General features: G+C 65.6%; 4 protein-coding genes across 5 annotated transcripts; 1 reads left to right on the forward strand and 3 right to left on the reverse strand.

The window, feature by feature from the left end:
* The first annotated feature begins 1,695 nt into the window (after positions 1–1,695).
* On the forward strand, positions 1,696–8,608 carry MYLK2 (myosin light chain kinase 2). The gene is made up of 12 exons (NM_205392.2): positions 1,696–1,747; positions 2,349–3,512; positions 3,637–3,962; positions 4,825–4,930; positions 5,067–5,160; positions 5,247–5,356; positions 5,691–5,832; positions 5,971–6,041; positions 6,249–6,377; positions 6,506–6,658; positions 6,953–7,085; positions 7,323–8,608. The coding sequence occupies exons 2-12, from the start codon at positions 2,383–2,385 to the stop codon at positions 7,401–7,403; spliced, it is 2,475 nt and encodes an 824-aa protein (NP_990723.2). The 5' UTR covers positions 1,696–1,747; positions 2,349–2,382; the 3' UTR covers positions 7,404–8,608.
* Positions 8,609–11,547: 2,939 nt separating this feature from the next.
* On the reverse strand, positions 11,548–12,876 carry FOXS1 (forkhead box S1). The gene has a single exon (XM_425714.7). The coding sequence runs from the start codon at positions 12,857–12,859 to the stop codon at positions 12,080–12,082; it is 780 nt and encodes a 259-aa protein (XP_425714.5). The 5' UTR covers positions 12,860–12,876; the 3' UTR covers positions 11,548–12,079.
* On the reverse strand, positions 11,620–12,048 carry LOC121107343 (forkhead box protein S1-like). Its single transcript, XM_040650986.1, has one exon. It carries the CDS (start codon positions 12,046–12,048, stop codon positions 11,620–11,622), a length of 429 nt encoding a protein of 142 aa, XP_040506920.1.
* A 783-nt stretch (positions 12,877–13,659) lies between the features above and the next one.
* On the reverse strand, positions 13,660–16,526 carry IRF9 (interferon regulatory factor 9). 2 transcript variants are annotated; one of them, NM_204558.2, is made up of 8 exons: positions 16,276–16,526; positions 15,613–15,802; positions 15,360–15,412; positions 15,087–15,177; positions 14,866–14,967; positions 14,413–14,793; positions 14,177–14,295; positions 13,660–14,070 (listed from the first exon to the last, which is right to left on the reverse strand). In NM_204558.2, exons 1-8 carry the CDS (start codon positions 16,447–16,449, stop codon positions 13,930–13,932), a joined length of 1,251 nt encoding a protein of 416 aa, NP_989889.1. In that variant the 5' UTR covers positions 16,450–16,526; the 3' UTR covers positions 13,660–13,929. The 2 variants fall into 2 exon arrangements, with proteins under 2 accessions (NP_989889.1, XP_024997927.1); XM_025142159.3 differs by having other exon boundaries at positions 13,660–14,085.
* Between the last annotated feature and the right edge of the window lie 1,600 nt (positions 16,527–18,126).

Raw genomic sequence — 18,126 nt, forward strand, 5'->3', positions numbered from 1 at the left:
CTGTGTGCTGAAGGTAAGGAAAGGCTCACAGGCAGCCAGTGCCTGGCGTTAACCTTTGCTCACACCGCAAGCATTGCACCCCCCTGGCACTGGGGGTGGGAAGAGGAGCAGTGCTGGCCCCACCGTGGGGCTCTGCTCCTATATTCAGCAGTGGGACGTGAGGCCGTTGGCAGCTATGCACCTGCAAAGGTCATGCTTCACCTTGCACTTTCCACTGAGGTTGCTTAAGAAAGAGCGTGGCCTGGGTCTCCTTTTAAAGGCTTATTCTAGAGCTTTTCCCACCCAGGTTGGTTTTAGGGCTCCTTTTGTCAACAGGGTTTGTGCTGAGAGCAGAAACCGCTGTGTAACAGAGCTCTCTTCCCCTGTGATGCCCACAGGAGGGAGAGCACAGCAGTGCTGGTGCCAGGTGTGGTCCTGAAGCCCCTTCACATCACTCTGTGTGTACTACGCCAGGGCAACCCCGCAGCTCCGCGGGGTGCTCTGCCCAAGGGGATCCCCAGGACCAGCGCTGGGCTATCCCCCACCCACACTGCACGCATTGCCCGAGCAGCAGCAGCGGTGCTCCTGGGGACAACAGAGCAGGGCAGCTGGAGCGGGGCCAGGAGCAGATCCTCGGCCCCGTGCGCCTTGGGGCGGCTCCTTTCCTCTGTTCCCTGTGTTTTATGGTGCATCACCAAGCCAAGAGCTCTGCTGTCCCCTCTCAAAGGAGCAATGCAGGCAAAAGGCTGAGCCCTTCCTCCTCAGGGCGCTGCTGCTCCTGCTGCCACCGCGTGATAAATCAATGCTCTCGGCTTTAGGAGCTGTTAAAATCGGAGCGCTCTCACCCAGCGGGGAGGGCCGGGTCCGGTTACCGGGGGTTCCTCCTGAAAGCCTCAAGTGACCGCCTCCGCCCCCTGCAGAAACCCGAGCGACAGGGGATGTCTGTGCCCTTGTGAGCAGTGCTTTCCTCACCTTAGGTTTCAGAGATTTAAAGTAAACAAGGCTCTGCTGGGAGCGGGGCAGGGAGCTGGCGCAGCCCTGGGCACCCAGTCAGCCCCCATTGCGCTCCGTGGGCTCGTGGTACAGCCAGCAGCAGCCCCGGTGTCTTTGTTTCTGCCCCGATCCCCACACTCTGAATGCAGTTGGTGCCTTCTGACTGCTTCCCAAGGGCAGGGACGCGGGCTGGTGCTGCAGTTCCCAGTGAATATCCCTTTCTTTCTCAGTCCCCAGCAGCGTGCCCAGAGCTGGCCGTGGCATCGCTCCACAGCCACTGTCCCTGAGGGTCGGCACCAATGGGCAGAGCCACCGGCAGCTCCGTGGCGCTGTCACGGATGGTTCTCAAGTGCCACCTCCATGCGGTGGCTGCTCCCCTATGGGCGCCTTGGAAGCGCTTGGTCCTTTGGGCAGCATCCAGCATGCCCTGGCCAAGGGCTGTCCCCGGTGGTGAGGCACAGCGCAGTCCCTGCGTGGGGCCACCTCGAGCCCTCCCTCCCTCTCTGGTGGCTGTGAGCCGGCTCCCGCTCGCTGTTTGTGTGCGTTCTGGCCGGTGGGAGCACATGGAAGAGTGGCGTGTCCTTTGAACGGGCTCCAGCAGCAACAGGTGCTGGGAAAGGCGAAGCGGGCCGGCTCCTGCTGGTGTAAAGGATACCCCTCTCTCTCCGCACTAATCCGGCTCCGTTACACCCAGTATAGAAGGGGCTGCTCCGTCCAGGCGCTGCCACACTGTGGATGCTGCTCTCCTGACTCCCCTCTGCCCCGGGGATCCCAGGTAAGGGGGACGCAGGCTGTGGGGTGGGCAGAGGGGTCTGTGCAGTCACCGGGGTCACCAGCTGCATGGTGGCCGTGGGTTCACTGAAAGCACAAAGGCACGGAGCTGAGCACAAGGCACTGCAGAGGCTGTGGGAAGCCCTGTAAAAGCAGCCCCGTGGCCAGAAGGGTTGCTGGGGGGCGGATGTTCCTGAGATGGGGCACCCGTGCCCCAGAGATGGTCGTGCAGGGAGCCGTGCTTTGGGTCCAGGAGAATGGGGCTCATGGCTGGGGGCTGTCAGGGCTGTAGGAAGTGGGGCAGAGATATGCTGCTGGACTGGGAGTTTGTAGTGCCGGGCTGGAGGCTCACAGTGCTGGGCTGGGGGCTTGGATTGCCGGGCTGGGGGCTCATATAGTGCCGACCTGGCAGTCACACCAGGACATGTGCACCCACGGACCCCCAGCTGCCCCAGCCGTCCGCATGGCACTGTGACCACAACAGGTGCGGGTGTCAGGCTGCTGATCAGTCACCGCGGGGCAGAGAGCGGAGCACCATTGCAGTGTGGCAGCCACGTGCATCCCGCTGCTCCCCAGTGCCCCCAACTCGTGCCTTCTCCCCACAGGAGCCTCGCTGACCCGGGGCAGCCTCCTGTGCCCATGGAGCAGCCCGAGGTGCCGGGCAGCACTGCCGACACAGGGGGGTCTGGGAGCACAGCCCCCCCTGGAACAGAAAGCAGCACTGCACAGCCTGCCCCCACTGTTGCCACCAATGCTGTCCAGGCTCAGAACAGAGGGAAGGAAGAGCCCATGGAGAAGACTGTGGGTGCTGCAGGAGAGCCCCATGGAGGGACAGCGGAGCCCGCACAGGAGAAAGTGCCAACTGCTGCAGGGAAGGAAGAGCCTGGGAAGGAGGTGGCTCCGGGTGCTGCTGCTGAGGCTCAGGGTGCAGAGAGGGAGAAGGCTGTGCCTGAAGGAGGGAAGGCAGAGCCTGAGCAGGAGAAAGTCCCAAATGCTGCACCGCATTGGGATGGTGGGGAAAAGGGAGCTGCCAAGGAGGGGGCTTCGGCTGCAGAGACCAACAGAGGGAAGGAAGAACCTGCAAAGGAGAAAGCCCCAACCGGAGAGTCCCGAGGAGAGACAGCAGAGCCCACTCAGGGGAAGGGCTCAGCTGCGGCAGGGGCTCAGGAAGAACCTCCAAAGGAGAATGCCCCTGGTGCTCCAGGAGCTGAGGCTGGAGGAGAAGCAGAGCCCGCAAAGAAGGCTTCGGCTGCAGTAGAGGCTGAAAGAGGGAAGGCAGAGCCTGCAGGGTCAGTCCCGGCTGCAGCACCAGCCCATGGTGAGGGAGAGCCTGCGAAGGAGCAGCCGGCTGCTGTGAAGGCCGAGGATGGAGGGAAAAATGCTGCAAAGGCAAAGAAAAGCTCGGCTGCGAAACAGCCTGCAAAGGAGAAGGCCCCTGCTGCTGCAAAAGATGGAGGGAAGAAACCCACAAAGGTGGAAAAAATTGCAGCGGTGACAAAGGATGGAGGCAAAGAGACTGCGAAGGAGAAAGCCACGGCACCTGCAAAGGAGAAGGCTACAGTTGCTGCACAGAAGCCCCCAGCTGCAGTGAAGGCTGAGGATGGAGGGCGGGAGCCCACAGAGAAGGCCCCGGCTGCTGCAGGGGCTCAGGGCGAAGGGGAGAAAGAGGCCAATGCAGAGCAGACAAACAAGGAGCAGCCACCGAGGGGGTCCGAGCCCACACGCCCAACTCTGATGCAGAGCCTGAGCTGTCCAGCCACCTGTCAGAGGTAGCCGGCACTCACCCCTTGGGGGGACCCTCCTGGGATGGGGTCCTCCTAGGATGGGTCCCCTCCTGGGGCAGGGTTGGGGGCTGGGCTCAGGGTGATGCTCACCTCCCGCTCCTGCTTGCAGAGAGGAGCAGCCCGGGCCGGAGGTGGCTGCGATGGAGACGATCCCAGAGGAAACCCCAATGGCACCAGCAGGAGAGGAGCCCACCCCAGCCCAGGGGGACCTGCAGCCCCCAGAGCAGCCCATCCCTGCGGGCAGCACCGCCGTCCCACAGGAGAGGACATTGCCTGGTGCCGAGGAGCAGCCCCAGGTCGGGTCAGAGGCCCCTGGGCATGCAGAGCAGCCGGGCCCTGGGGCCACGGGGCAGCCAGCTGCGACGGTGGCAGAGCCACCACCCAGCCCCTACCTCACCCCCGATTTTGGGAAGGAAGATCCCTTTGAGATATTGGGTAAGGCTGCGCCACGGCAGATCTGTGCTATGCCCTCAGCCCTGTGGCGGTGACGGCTCATCACCCTCCATGGTGCAGCAGCCCTGGGGTGTATTCACATCTCTGCTGCCGCCCTCCTGGGGTGCCAGCTCATGCTGCTGGCTCCCGGCCCGCCCGGCAGTCTTCAAGCTCCAGTTTCACTGTAAACAGGGCTAAATGCGGCGTGTCCCCTCCCCAGGCTTCTCCCGGCCGCAGCCTGGCACACATCGTGCTGCCCGGGGCTGCCCAGAGGGACGGGAGCCGTCCCCACGGCCGGAGTGACAGCCACCGCCTGGCTGGTGGGGGGGGACACCGTGTCCTGATGTCCTGCACGGCGTCCTTGGGGGCACAGCGGGGCCGGGGGCTGCGCTGAGCCCTGGATGGGGGCTGCTCGGGGGGCTGCTGTCGCTGTGGGACGTGGGGGGCTCCACGGGTGGGGTCCGTCCTGGGTGGGCGAGTGGGATGCGGTGGTACAGAAGGGGCAGCGTGGCACAGGGATGGTGGCACGGAGGCAGAGAGGGGAACGTGCGGTAGGATGGCACGGAGGGGGCGAGCGCGACGTGCAGGAGAGCGGTCCGCTGAGGGTGACGCGCAGCCGCGTGGCCTGGAGAGGGCGAGAGTGACACGTGGGGTGGTGGCCCGGCGGATGGTGAGCGGACACATGGCAGGGTGACGTGCAGCAAGGTGATACGCAGCAGGGCAGTGCTGCAGGTGCCGGGGCAGCTGCCGGCAGGCTCTGGCACACCGTGCTTTTTGCAGCACCCGAGATGCTCGCGGCCGGGGGGTCCCAGCAGTGCGCTCCCCGTCGCACAGCGCTGCTCTCACTCCTCTCCTCTCTCGGCAGACGACGTCCCCCCTCCGCCCGCACCCTTTGCGCACCGCATCATCACGCTGCGGACGGGCAGCGTCAGCTCCCAGTACAACCTCAGCTCCAAGGAAATCCTAGGGGGGTAAGGGAGAGCGGAATGGGAGGGCTGAGGGATCCCTCCGGCTCCCAGGGGTGGCTCTGAGCCCCCTCACGATGTGCGGGATGGCTGCAGGGAGAGGGATGCAGCCGTGATGCCATCAACACCTCTCTGTCCTCAGAGGAAAATTCGGTGAAGTCCACACGTGCACGGAGAAGCAGACGGGGCTCAAGTTGGCTGCCAAAGTCATCCGGAAGCAGGGAGCCAAGGACAAGGTCTGTGATGGGAGCCGGGCTTTGGGCATGCGGAGTGGGGGATCGGCGGGGTCTGACAGCAGTGCCGTGGGGGGGTCCTGCCGCAGGAAATGGTGCTGTTGGAGATCGACGTGATGAACCAGCTGAACCACCGCAACCTCATCCAGCTCTATGATGCCATCGAGACGCCCCGGGAGATCATCCTCTTCATGGAGTTGTGAGTCCTGGGGCTGTGCTGCACAGTGACTGATGCCTGGGTGAGGGGCAGCGTCGCAGGGAGGCTGTGCCCGTGCATGGGAATGGAGCAGACGTGCCAGCCTCACGCCAAGCAGAGCTGGTCAGCAGCAGGGGATGTCCCCAGCGTTGCTTGTCCTCACCTTCCTTCTTGCCCCGGGGTTGGGGACAACCTCTGTCCTGGGGCATGGCTGCATTGGGGCTGGGGATGACCCCAGCATGCACACGTCCCACCCTGGCTGTGCCCGTGGTGCGGGGGGCTCTGCAGGAGGACACGGAGCCCTGGGTGACCCAGGGACCCACGTGTGCCCACACAGCGTGGAAGGCGGGGAGCTCTTTGAGCGCATCATCGATGACGACTACCACCTGACAGAGGTGGACTGCATGGTGTTCGTGCGGCAGATCTGCGAGGGCATCCGCTTCATGCACCACATGCGCGTCCTCCACCTCGACCTCAAGGTGAGTTCACTCGAGGCTTCTGGGGAGGACGGGGCTCAGGGGGCTCTGGGCAGCACCGACACGGAGCACTGCTGCGCCCTGGGTGTGGGTGGGATGTCCCCATCACCCCCCGCTGACCCCCTGTCCTTGTCCCCACAGCCTGAGAACATCCTCTGCGTCGCTGCCACTGGGCACATGGTGAAGATCATTGACTTTGGGCTGGCTCGAAGGTGCTGTGCTCCCCTTCTTCCCTCGACTCCTTCCTCCTTCCATGCCTGCTCCCACCCTTCAGGGTGGGACTGGGTTTGGGATCGCTGGCTGATGGGGGAGGGAAGAGAAAGGCAGAGCCTGGTGGGAGCGGGCTCATCCTTTCCTGGGGGGGACATTGCTTTGGGGACAGCCTGTCACCCCCTGCTGAGTCACTGCCCCATCCACAGGTACAACCCCGAGGAGAAGCTGAAAGTGAACTTCGGCACTCCCGAGTTCCTCTCCCCTGAGGTGGTCAACTACGAGCAGGTCTCCTACTCCACGGACATGTGGAGCATGGGCGTCATCACCTACATGCTGTACGTTGGGCTGAGCCCCCCGTGCTCCCCTGGGCACACAGTGGTCCCCACTCTGGCTCTGCTCCATGCAGGGGAGTTGGGGTGCCTCAGCACATGACCCCCTGCTCACCCGCCCTCCAATCCCCTAGCCTCAGCGGCCTCTCCCCCTTTTTGGGTGACAACGACACCGAAACACTCAACAATGTCCTGGCGGCCAACTGGTACTTTGACGAGGAGACCTTCGAGAGCGTTTCTGATGAGGCCAAGGACTTCGTCTCCAACCTCATCATCAAAGAGAAGAGGTGCGGTGCTGGCGGCAGCCACGGCAGCCCCCCCACCTGTGTGCTCTCATCTCTACCCATGTGCCACTCTCCATGTTGGGGCCATCAGCATGCCCAAAGCCACCAGCTGTCCCCAGTGTCCCTGTCAGGGCCACCAAAGCGAGACGTGCTGGACTGTTTGTGGTCCCCTTTTCCCAGCGGTCCTTAGGGCTGGTGGGTGGAGCGCAGCCTAAGCCACGGCTCACGGATGGGGCACAGGAAAGGGCTGTCTGTGGGATGGGGCCGTGGGCTGACAGCTCCCCTTTCGCCCCGCAGCGCCCGGATGAGTGCAGGGCAGTGCCTGCAGCACCCCTGGCTCACCAACCTGGCGGAGAAGGCCAAGCGCTGCAACCGCCGCCTGAAGTCCCAGGTGATGCTCAAGAAATACGTCATGCGACGGCGCTGGAAGGTGTGCAGGGATGGGAGGGGACGGGGTTGAGGTCACCCCCCTGCGCTGCCTGGGAAGGCGTGGGGGTCCCCAGGCTGTTTCCCCCCAGGAGCAACCCAAGGGCTCATTTTAGGGGCTCAGGGCAGAGTGGGGGGGGGAACGTTCCTGAGTTGGTTCCTGGGCCAGCCCCGTGAGCCCCTCTGGGTGCAGCCAAGAGGTCTGCGGTGGGACTCATGCCTCCCTTCTTCCCCTTTGCAGAAAAACTTCATTGGGGTGTGTGCTGCCAACCGCTTCAAGAAGATCACCAGCTCGGGCTCGCTGACGGCGCTGGGTGTCTGATTGTGGGCGGGGGCTGAGCGCCGTGAGCTCGGGCCAGACTATGGATTGGGGCCGTGCCCGGGTCCGGCTCCTGGACGCAGCAGGATCTGTATGGGGGCGGCCCCACCTGCATCCATCCCGCTGTGGGGCAGAGGGCTGGCACCAACCCCGCTCCATCCCCGGCCCTGCTCCAGCTCTGCCGCGTTCCGCGTGGCCGCTGCGCTGGTACCGGGTGCTGCGGGGCTGCTCAGAGCACAGACTCTGTGTGCTCCCCGACTGATCCCACCCTTACGGGCTCTCAGGGCCTGAGCCATCCCCATCCCCACAACGCTCCCCCCCGCATTCCCACGGCCGTGCGGCCACCGTTCCCCGCACTCGTCGGTGTTCCGCCCACACCACACTCAGCGCTCCCTGCTCGCATTTCTCTCCTTTGCCTTTGGGGCGGCCCGGGATGAGCCCCGCCGCACGGGCAGCCCGTGCGCTCCCCATCACCTCGCACCCCCGCTTGGCACTCAGCTCTGCCTGTAAATGCCGCAGCAGCGCCCCGCGATCGCTTCGTCGGACCCTTTTTGCAGTGCCGGGCTTCTCTCCCGCAGCGATGCCGGTGCCACGGTGCGGGGATGCTGGAGCAGGCGGGGACCCACACCCCGGCGCTTGGCACAGGACCGGCGCTGCGGCCGCTCCTCCCCGCCGGAGGAAGCCGGACTTGGCCCCGCGCTGCCGCTCGCCGGGAGGGCTGCACAGGAAGGGAGGAAGCGCCGAGCTCGCTTCCAGGAGCATCCATCCCCAGCTGGGAGCCGGCGAGCGAAGAAGGAGCCTTTGTGTTGCTGCTCACCCCTGCCCTCCGCGCTGCCAGCGGGGGAGCAGCGCGGCCGCTCCTTCACGCGTCCCCGCCAGATAAAGGCGTCCTAATGCGGAGCAGCTGGCCGCGCTCCCCCCGCGCCGGAGGATTGCTTCAGCTCTGACCACCAACACACAGGAACTGCCGCCCGCCAGCGTCCCCCCGCCGCCAGCGTGGCCGTGCCGGGGCCGCGGGCGCTGCTCCGCTTCCCACCCACCCCTCGTCCCCTCCTTCGTCTCCGTGAGCCCCAACCTCGTGGCGCAGGACTGGCGCCGCCGCGCTCCCCATCCCTGCAGCTTTGGGTTTTGCCGTGGGGTGAGGTCTGTGACGCGGGAGAGCCCACACCGCTGCGTTCGGCTTCTTGTAAATAAATGTACAGGTCTGAGAGCAGCCTCACGGCCAACGCCGGCCCTGGGGGCGGTGGAGCCCCACGGGTGTGCGGCCAGCAGCTGGGAACCGAGAGCTGCTGGTGGGTGAGGGGATGGGAACGGCGACCTGTCCTGTGCGGAAGGGACAGAAGGACGACGGGTGTACCACGGGCGGCCCCGGGCAGTGCTTCCCAGGAGGGTTTGCGCAGACCGTGGCTGTGGGCTGCAGGTGGGAAGGGGATGGATGGATGGGCAGGTGGATGGGCAGACAGACAAAGGTGTCCTCGTGGCTTTACTGCTCAAGAGGCTGTGCCCAGGCGAAGGCTCCTGGGGTCCCACTGCCCTCCACCCCACACCTGTGGGGTTCCGTGCCCTCTGGCCATGTCCGGCCCCGAAGCGGTTAAGGCAGAGCAGGCAGGGTTGCCGCTGGGCTCAGGGCGTCCCTCCCAGCCCGCTTCCTGCCGGCAGCCTTTGACCAATTCCTGCCGGTGACCACCCTGCGGTCCTGGAGAACAGCGCGGCCCCATCTGGTTTGAGTTACGCTCCGCGGCGATGACGTCTCCTTCCTGTCTGGGCCCCGGGAGCCATACATTGCCCTGGGCCACAGGGGCTGCAGAGTGAGCTGCAGGGCGGCCTGGGTGCCCACGGGCACTGTGGGTGCCAGTTCTCAGCTGCAGCAGCACAGGGGTGGCACAGAGCCTGCCTAGCATGGCAGCATCCGGAGATGAGCACAGCTGGGCCACAGCTGCCCCAGAGCAGGATGATGCGGGGCGGTCAGTCCCAGTGTGAAGTGATGGAGACCCCCACCCTGCAGCCCCCTCCTCTCCCTTCCTAGACACGTGGGTCACCATCGCATCTCCATAACCGCTGGGGGCATGGCGATGGAGATGGTCTTAATCTGGTGCGCTCTCACTGCAGTCAACATCTGTGAGTCTCCCCTCACATGGGGGTCTCTTGGCACTGCGACCCCACTGGTAGACCCGGAGGGGAAGGAGGGTGAGCAGGGCAACGCTGTGCAGCAGCACATGGCAGTGCGGCACTGCCCAAAGCTGGGGGTCTGTGCTCCCACGCCAGCACCCGCTGCAGCGCAGTCCCAGCCATGAGTGGGCTGAGGCCAGGCCACCCAGTGAGCCGGCAGCGAGCCGGGGGAGGAAGGGCAGGGAGAGAAGCGGGCCATGGCCAGAGCTGGGCTAACGGTGGGGAGCGGGACTGCTGCAAGCATGGAGGGCAACGGAGGGCAGGCGTCCATACATGGTGCATCCGGGGAGAGGAGGCAGTGGGGCTCTGCCCCATCCCATCCCGGTGGGGAGCAGCGATGCTGAGGGTGCAGCCTTCAGGGCTGGGTCTGGATCACCTTCAGGGCCACACTCCCACGCAGCCCCCTCTGCTTCCTTCCTGCACCAGGGGCACCCATCCCACTGCACGCCAACCGGGCACCTTCCCGTGACCCACAGCCATCGGGGACGGGGTCTCCATGCCAGGCTCTGTGCCGTGGGGCAGCGGTGGGTTGGGTTCCCGTGGTGCTCCCAGGGCTGGTGCTGCGTTCCCAGGCGCAGGCGGGAGCCCAGCGGGCGGGCGTCCCGGCTGCGTGGTGTGGGAACCAGACGGCCCCTGGGCACGGCTCCGCGGCGCTCGCTTCCTCCCGCGCCCCCGGGGACCGTGCGAAGGAGGGGGCTGAGGTCAGCCCTGCTCGCTGTAGACGGCTCCGGAGACGCCAGCATGATCTAGGCACTCAAATATTGTTTTCCACAGGGGAGGGAAGGGAAAAAAAAAAAGAAAGAAGAAGGGAGAAAAGCAAAGCCCGTAGCCCAGAGACCATTGCCGCTGTGCTGATGATGAACGGAGGCCCCTCCTGCCCTGCCTGGGGTTGGGACACAGCCATGGCCTGGCAGCGGCTGCTGGGGCTGATAACGGGTGACGCAGTGGCGGTGCTGTGGTCCCTGAGTGACGCCAGGGCTGGCCCTTGCTGACACCCTGGGGCCCGACTGAGCTGCATCTCTTTGCCTTGCGGGGCCGGGGAGCTTTGCTATACACCCATCCCAAAACATCATGGAGAGCCCCTCTGTCAGCATCCCCCCCCTGCAAATCATGGACACCGTCTGTACCCCACAGGTGCAAGCCCCGTGCACCTGCATCCCGCGGCCTTGGGGCACTGCCTGTTTGGGGGCCCCTTCCCAGGGACACAGGATGGAGGCACAGGCACAGGTCCCTACTTTGCCAGCCTTTCTCTAGGCTACAAAGTGGATACTGTGGAGATGCTGCCCCAGTGCGTGGGAAGAGGCTGGCAGCCATGTCCTGGCCTGGGACGATATCCCACCCCGTCCCACCCCATCCCAGCACAGCCCAGCCCGTGCCCAGCCCGGCAGTGGTGACTCAGGCGATGCTCCTCACCGGCAGCCGCCCGGGATGATTCAGGTTGGAGGAATCTTGCCGTTCCCATCACGGCTGTAGCCGTGCCTGCAGGCAGCCCTGGCATAGCCCGGCTCTGTGGGGTGCTGCGAGGACCTGGCAGGAAGACAGCCCCGTGCAGGGAGAGCCCCATCTCCCCCTACACCCCATCCCATGGAACTCTCCCCCAGTGGCTCTCTCTGTGGGTGCTGAGGCCAGCACCACTCATACCATGCACAGCACACGGGGCAAACCAGGCATGTGTGAGCAGTGCAGGGTGTGGGGAGCGCAGAGTTTGCTCCAGGATGCAGCGTATCCCCCAGCCCCTTATAGAGAGCGTTCCCTCCTGTGACTCCAGGATGGAGCTGCATCATGAAGGGGCTCCATCCCCATCACCTCCGGGGATGCCGGACACCAGAAGGGGGGTCCGCATGGAGGAGAGCCGCAGTGGGCGGTCATAGAGACACGTGTCCCAGCAGCAATCCGGGTGGGAATGCAGTGGCCCCGATGCACCCTGCCTGCTCCCCACCCCGAGCGGGTCGCAGAGACACAGAGGCAGCGTGGGCGAATGTGTTTTATTCCACAGCCGGAGCCCCTCATGGTGCGGGGGGGGTGGGGTGGGGGGGGAGGTGTCAGTCCATCACTCGAAGAAGAACATTCCGGGCGTCCGGTAGAGGCAGTGGGGCAGCCCCAGGGGGTAACCACCACCTCCCTGCAGCGGGATCGCCCCCCCTGCGCCCCACGGCTCCTTCTGCTCGCTCACCCCAAAGGGCGGCTGGCGGGGGGCCGGGGGGGTGGCGGTGGCAGCGGTGGGGGCCGCAGCCAGGAGATGCTCCAGCGCTGCACCGCACGGCCGCTCATTCATGCAGAAGCTCAGCGCCTGCACCCGGCACTGGTAGCTGCCCCCCAGCGCCTCGGGCCCCCCGCGGCCAAAGGAGCCGAACACGGGCAGGGGGGGCTGCTTGTAGCCATCGCCGTCGAGGAAGCAAGACGGGGGGGGCTTGCCCGTGCCCAGCAGGGTGCTGGGGAAGACGGGGGGCACCTGCCCGAAGGGTTGGCCCAGCCCCATGCCGGGGGCTGCCGACTCTTTGCCCTCCAGATCACCCGGGGGGGATGCGGTGGGGTCCGGGGAGCGCTGCGCGGGGTGGCCGGGCTCTGTGGGCGGTGGGTACTGACCTGGCCGGGGCAGCGGCAGCACAGCCGGGGGTCCCCCGAAGGCAGTCTGCTTGGGCTGGGGGGGGGGCGGGCGGGCGGCTCTCCGGGGGGACCCCGAGCTGCTCCTTGGTGAAGAACGGCGCTTTGGGCTGCGGGTGAGCACAGAGCTGCCCGGCACAGCCCGGCACCCCAACACCCTCTGCCCTCTGCTCTGCTGTCGGTGCCGCAAAGCCGCCCTCCGCGTTCCCCTCCTCCGGCAGCAGGGCCCGTGAGCGGGTTTTGGGGGTCCTCCTGCGTCCCTCATCCCCCTCACCATCCCGCAGGGCCCTTTTCCTGGTGAAGCGGCGGCGGCGCCGGAGGAAGCTGCCGTTCTCAAACATGTTGTGGCAGTCGGGATCCAGAGTCCAGTAGTTGCCCTTGCCCGGCTTCTTGTCGTCACGCGGCACTTTGACGAAGCACTCATTGAGCGACAGGTTGTGGCGGATGGAGTTCTGCCAGCCCTGCTTGTTGTCGCGATAGAAGGTGAAGCGGCCCATGATGTAACGGTAGATGCCGCTCAGGGTGATGCGTTTCTCCGGAGTGCTCTGGATGGCCATGGTGATGAGGGCGATGTAGCTGTAGGGCGGCTTGGTGGCCTCCGCGGGCGGCGAGGGGCCGGGATAGGGGCTGTCCGGGGCCGCGCGGCCGCGCAGAGCTGCGGAGCCGACCGGGAGCTCCGGCTGCATCCTGCCGTCCTCGCTCTGCTTGCCCGGCTCCGGCCGAGCCCGTTAAAACGCCCCAACGGTGTGGGGGCGGCGGGCCCCTCCTCTACGGTGCCGTGGGGCCGCCCAGGGCGGAGCGGGGCCCCATCGTCCAGCGCTGGTCCCTGCGGCCGGACGCGCAGCCGGGGCCGGCCCCGGGGCTGGGAGCCAGCGGGCGCGGGTTGGCACTGCTGCGGGGTTTTCATGGTACGGGAGGTTCCCGGGGTGCGGGGCTCATCCCGCCCGCTCGCAGCACCCGGCCCAGGGTGGCGGTGATGTGGGGCAGTGCTGGGGGGTGGGAGGCTGCGGTGCGGGGATGGGGCTTCCCGGGCAACCCCGTCCCTGGGGTGGTGGCTGGATCCCTGCACCGCGCCGCGTCCCCGCTCTGTGCCGTGTCCCCAGTCTGAGCCCGGTCCCCGCGCCCTGCTGGGCGCACACACTGAGCCCAACTGCCTGGGCACATCAGCTCTGGGGTGCGGCACAACCTCACCCCCGCCAGGAGCCCCCTCGCCCGCCACTGGGGGAAACTGAGGCACGGGCAGCGAAGTGCTTTTGGGACGTGGTGCCCGGTTGTGAGGGCAGCTCCTGGGCACCTCTCCGCTGCCCGCAGCCCTGCCAAGGGGCCGGGAAGCAGAGGGCAGGATGGGGCTCGGTGCAGCGGGAGCCGCACGGCTCCAAGCAGAGTGCTCAGCTCCTGATGTCCCTGCAGGGCTCGGCTCTGCCTCGCTCAGCTCCCCGCAGCCTGCACCGCGGCACAGCCCCAACCCGAGTGCCGCAGCCGGCGGTACTGAAACACAACCTTTATTTCTATAGCTCACAGACAGCAAGTCCCCACAGTGCGAGGCACCAGGACAGAGCTGGCCGTCCCCTGCTGGGCACAGCTGCACCCAGCAGCCTCCGCTGGGCTCCTGGGGAGTAAGTACAGCGCTCCGTGCAGCGCTCCACTCCAGCCAGCATCCATCTGCATCCATCCCTGCTGAACGCCCTGTGGCTTTATGGATTCGCCGCTGGGCGGCCGCGCGTCCCCAGGCTTCGCGTCCCCTCAGCTGCCCGGCTCAGGGCTGGCAGAGCTGCTGCAGGACGTGGGCGATGCGCCCGGGGGCAGCGGGCGCGCAGGGCTGGGGGCAGCCCCGCAGCAGCGCAGGACCCAGGCGCTGGGCGTGGTGGAAGAGCTCTCGTGCAAATACCGGCTCCACCTGCAGGACACGGAGCTGCCGGGAGGATGGGGTCCGTGCCTGGCGCCGGGGGTCCCCCATCGCCCCGCTGACGGGCACGAGGATCAGCAGCCCTGTGTGTACTCACGTGGGCCATGATGAGCTTCTGGAGGTGGCGGCCGGTGCTGGTGGGGTACTCCTCACCGAAGCACAGGTGGATTTGGTACTGTGGGGCTGGTTGCCCGTGGCTCAGGTACCTGCGCAGCTCTGCAACACCACACGGGGATGGGACCGTCCCTGCAGCCCCATAGCGGTCCCCCAGCGGATGGGACCCGTGATGGGGACGGGACCCCGGGGCTGACGGTCCCCAAGGCGGGCACTTACCCTCCAGGAACTGCTGCGTGTCCAGCAGCTTGTAGGTCTTCTCCCGCTCCAGCTTGTTGGGCCAGTCCTGATGTGGGGCCAGCGGCCCATTCCAGTACACCCTGCCCTGGCACTGCCGCTTCATGAAGACCCCCTCGGGGGCCACCCACAGCAGCACCCCACGCTCCAGGTGGGGCAGCAGCCTCTCCAGAACCTCGGTCACAGCGACTGTCCACCCACCGCCTCCCAGTGCACGTGGTGGGGGGAACTCGATCTGCTCCATGCAGGAGGGGCCGTAGGGACCCTCAGTGCGCGAGGCGATGCGGCAGCCCTCGGCCGTGCGGGTGGTGAGCTCCTTCACCAGCACATCGCAGTAGTACAGGCGGATGTGCAGCCAGCAGTCTGCAGGAGGCAGGGGTCAGTGTGGGGCTGGGGGGTCTCGAGGGGCTGCAGCCTGGCTGGCACAGCTCCTACCTGAGTGATTGACATCCTCGGCAGGGAGGAAGGATGGGGCCCTGGGGAGCAGGTGGCTGCGGGTCGGGCTCCAGCCATAGAAGATTCCCCGCACGTGGTACCCTGGGTTGGGATGGAGGTGGTGTGGGCACAAGGAGAGCAGAGTGGCTCCTGCGGTGCAGTGACTGTACCCGTACTCGATCCCACCCTGTGCCCCCCCATCACCAGGGCCCTTCTCTCACCTCGCTCTGCTGGATGGGCAGTTAGCAGGGGTAACGTGGGCATGTGGCATGTTCCCGCTGTGCCTCGGTGGCTCTCTTCGGCCACATGGCCCTGGGGACAAAAGTAGCCACGGTGAGGGATCCTCATATAAAGGATCTTGAGCCAGCTCCTGCTACCCCTGGACCCCCAGGTATGGGGAACCAGGACGGATGCCGGATGCAGGGGGAGCAGCCATAGGAAAAGGGGATTTGGGGTCCCACCTCCCCACACCCCCCCAGTTGGGGATGGCTCACCTGTGGGTCCTTACTGCTTGTGGGCTGCATTCTGCCCTCCTTCTCATCCTTCTCTGCAGGGAGCAGGGAACAAAACACTGAGCCCCAAAAACAACATGAGGAGAGCCAGCCCAGTCCTGACCCCAGCACAGCACTTTGCCTGAGCACAGCTCAGAGCTCTGCAGAGGACGAGGAGCGGAAAGGAAGGGGACGGAGCGGTGATGCCCATAGGATGTGGGACACGGGAATGGCACAGCAGCCTGGCAGGGGGTACCTGCATCCCGAGTGCCGTCGCACACGATCTGGTACACCTTGTAAGGCTCGGAGATGTCCAGCTGGCTCCGCTCGGGCACCTCCTGGAAGTCCGTGCTTTTGTTGAGGGCGCAGCGCAGCCGCGTTTTCCAGGTGGATGGGTCTGCCTTGTCCGTGCCCTCGTGGTATTTGCCCTTGTAGACGGCCCAAGCCTAAGGGAAGAGCGGGGGCTGCGCTGGGCACAGGGATTGGAGGAGCCCGGGGGGTGGGTGGGAGCCCGGAGCTGGGGCTGGAGGGGATTTGGGATCGAGGGGGCACAGAGCCGGTGAGGAGAGGATCGGGGGGGATAGGTTAGGGGGCCGGGCATCGCGAGTCCGGGGAGGGGAACGAGGCTGAACAGCGGGGTCCGGGGGCGCGCACGGTGTCGGTGCAGCGCAGACCCTCGGGGGGCGCACGGGGCGAGCGCAGCGCGGAGCGGAGGCGCACGGGGCCGGAGCTGCGGAGATGGGGGGACGCGGGAGTGGGCAGTGGGGAGCGGGGGGCACAGGGACGGTGCTGCGGGGATTAGGGGGTGCAAGAAAGCGGCCCGGCGGGGATCCGAGCGGTGCAGCGGGGATGTAGGGGGAGTGAGCGCACGAGGCCGGTGGGGAGGCTCCGGGGGGGGGGTCTCTGGGAGAGGCCGTACCCTGAAGAGAGCGGCGTCCTGCTGCTGCCGGTAGTCCTGCTTGGCCGCGTGCTTCCAGGGGATGCGGAAGAGCGTCCGCTCGCGGTTCTCCCAGCGCAGCCCCGGGTAGCGGCCGCTGTCGATCTGCGCGATCAGCCACTCCTTCAGCCGCATGGGAGACCCCGGCTCCGCCATCCCGGCTCCGGCCCGGCCCGGCCCCACCGCCCTCGGGAACGTGTGGCAGCCCTGAAAGCGAAAGCGCGGCGGGACCCGGCCTTTCACTTTCCCTTTCCTGACGCCGCTTTCGGTTCGCTGCCGCCCCGGGATCCCGGCCCGAGGGGAGGGCACAGCGCACCCGGAGCGGTGCCGGGACACGCCGGGACACCTCGCTTCCCGCAGTGCCCCGAGGCTGTCCTTGGGCTCGTGACGCTTTCCTGTCCTTAAGGAGCTGTGCTCCCCTTTTCTCCCGTTTTTGGGAGCTGGGCACGTCTCTTTTTCCCCCTGCAGGCCCCCACGCTGCCCAAGAATAGATTCGGTCTCTTCTCTAGCGATAGGATGAGAGGCGATGGCCTCACGCTGCACCAGGGTCAGGTTGGATATTAGGAAATATTTATTCTCAGAAGCAGTGATAACGCAGTGGCACAGCTGCCACAGAGTGCTGGGGTCACCATCCATGGAGGTGACCCAGAGCCATGGAGATGTGGCACTGAGGGACGTGGGCAGTGGACACGGTGGGGTGGGGTGGGCTGGGGATGGACTGGGGGATCATGGAGGTCTTTTCCAACCTGCATGATAGCACGGAGCCAGGCTGGTGTGAACTGCTGCGAGCAGTGATGGTGGCTCTACCAATTCTTTCCTCCACTGCACTGTGCACTGCGGCTGGGGGGCTGACGCTGCAGCTCCATCACCGTCCCATTGGGTTTCATTTCCAGTTCTGAGTAAGAGAAAGTTATCTCTGGGCCAGGGGCGATGCTTCCAGCAACAGGGCTGTTTTGAGCTGGAAATCCTCAAAATGAATAAGCGGTGACACAGTGCCAGGCTCTGGCCTTCCCCTCCCCGGGGTTTCCCACAGGGTGTGGGGATGGGGCACAGCCACGTGGCGCAGGGTGCAGCCAGGTGCCAGTGCTGCACAGGGCAGTTTGGGGACAGGGTGCAGCAGCCTGCTGGCCCTGGCAGCGTACAGCCTTCCTGCGTGGGCCAGGCCAGTGTTTTGGAGACACTGGGAGGGGATGCGGAGCACAGGAAGCTGCCGTGGCCTCCTCACCACAAACAGGGGATTTCCAGCAGCGGTTCAGATGTGGGCTGAGCGCTAGCCTTGTTCCAGCTCCTAAAGGGCAGTGGGGCAGGGACAGCACGTGGCCCCCTCCTCAGCCCTCGTTGGTGTGACCCAGGTGCTTTATTCCATGAAAAAGGGGCCAGGGGTTTTGCAAAGGAGGATTCACATCACTCCTCTGTGCAGTGAGATGGTTCCAAGGGGCTGCTGCCATCTCGTTGGCTTGCACAAATTGGTTCCAGGTCCTCAAACTTGACGTGCAGGACCTGGGGATGCAATTAGTGTGCCAGCAGGGAAGATGCTCAGCAGTCCGTTCCCCTCCTGAGCTGCTCCCTGCACAGGGAAGGTGAAGCCGCTTAACCCTTCCACTTTTAATGCTGAAATGCCTTTCAACAAGGAGTCAAACATTAACTCACATCTAACACTGCCCTTGCCTGTATTTTTCAAGTTGTGCAAACTGGATCTGCCAAAATCAATATTTTGCAGTGCTGCAGACCCGGACCTGGAGGTGCTGCTGCTCTGCATGTGGCCTTGGTGTGGGTTTATTGCACGGACCAGGAAATCCTGGCTGTAAATGCAGTGTGTCTGGGTGTGGGGCT

Source organism: Gallus gallus, chromosome 20, assembly GCF_016699485.2.
Source record: "Gallus gallus isolate bGalGal1 chromosome 20, bGalGal1.mat.broiler.GRCg7b, whole genome shotgun sequence".
Taxonomy (NCBI): domain Eukaryota; kingdom Metazoa; phylum Chordata; class Aves; order Galliformes; family Phasianidae; genus Gallus; species Gallus gallus.

Bases quoted from the DNA above. Each gene is read 5' to 3' on its own strand.
- MYLK2 (NM_205392.2), top strand. From the start codon at position 2,383: ATGGAGCAGCCCGAGGTGCCGGGCAGCACTGCCGACACAGGGGGGTCT. The intron at 4,931-5,066 runs GTAAGGGAGAGC...CTCTGTCCTCAG, and splicing joins TCCAAGGAAATCCTAGGGGG to AGGAAAATTCGGTGAAGTCC. The intron at 7,086-7,322 runs GTGTGCAGGGAT...TCCCCTTTGCAG, and splicing joins TCATGCGACGGCGCTGGAAG to AAAAACTTCATTGGGGTGTG.
- LOC121107343 (XM_040650986.1), bottom strand. From the start codon at position 12,048: ATGGGGCTGGGCCAACCCTTCGGGCAGGTGCCCCCCGTCTTCCCCAGC.
- FOXS1 (XM_425714.7), bottom strand. From the start codon at position 12,859: ATGCAGCCGGAGCTCCCGGTCGGCTCCGCAGCTCTGCGCGGCCGCGCG.
- IRF9 (XM_025142159.3), bottom strand. From the start codon at position 16,449: ATGGCGGAGCCGGGGTCTCCCATGCGGCTGAAGGAGTGGCTGATCGCG. The intron at 14,968-15,086 runs GTGAGAGAAGGG...ATCCCAACCCAG, and splicing joins TGCCCATCCAGCAGAGCGAG to GGTACCACGTGCGGGGAATC. The intron at 14,086-14,176 runs GTGAGTACACAC...TCCTCCCGGCAG, and splicing joins AGAAGCTCATCATGGCCCAC to CTCCGTGTCCTGCAGGTGGA.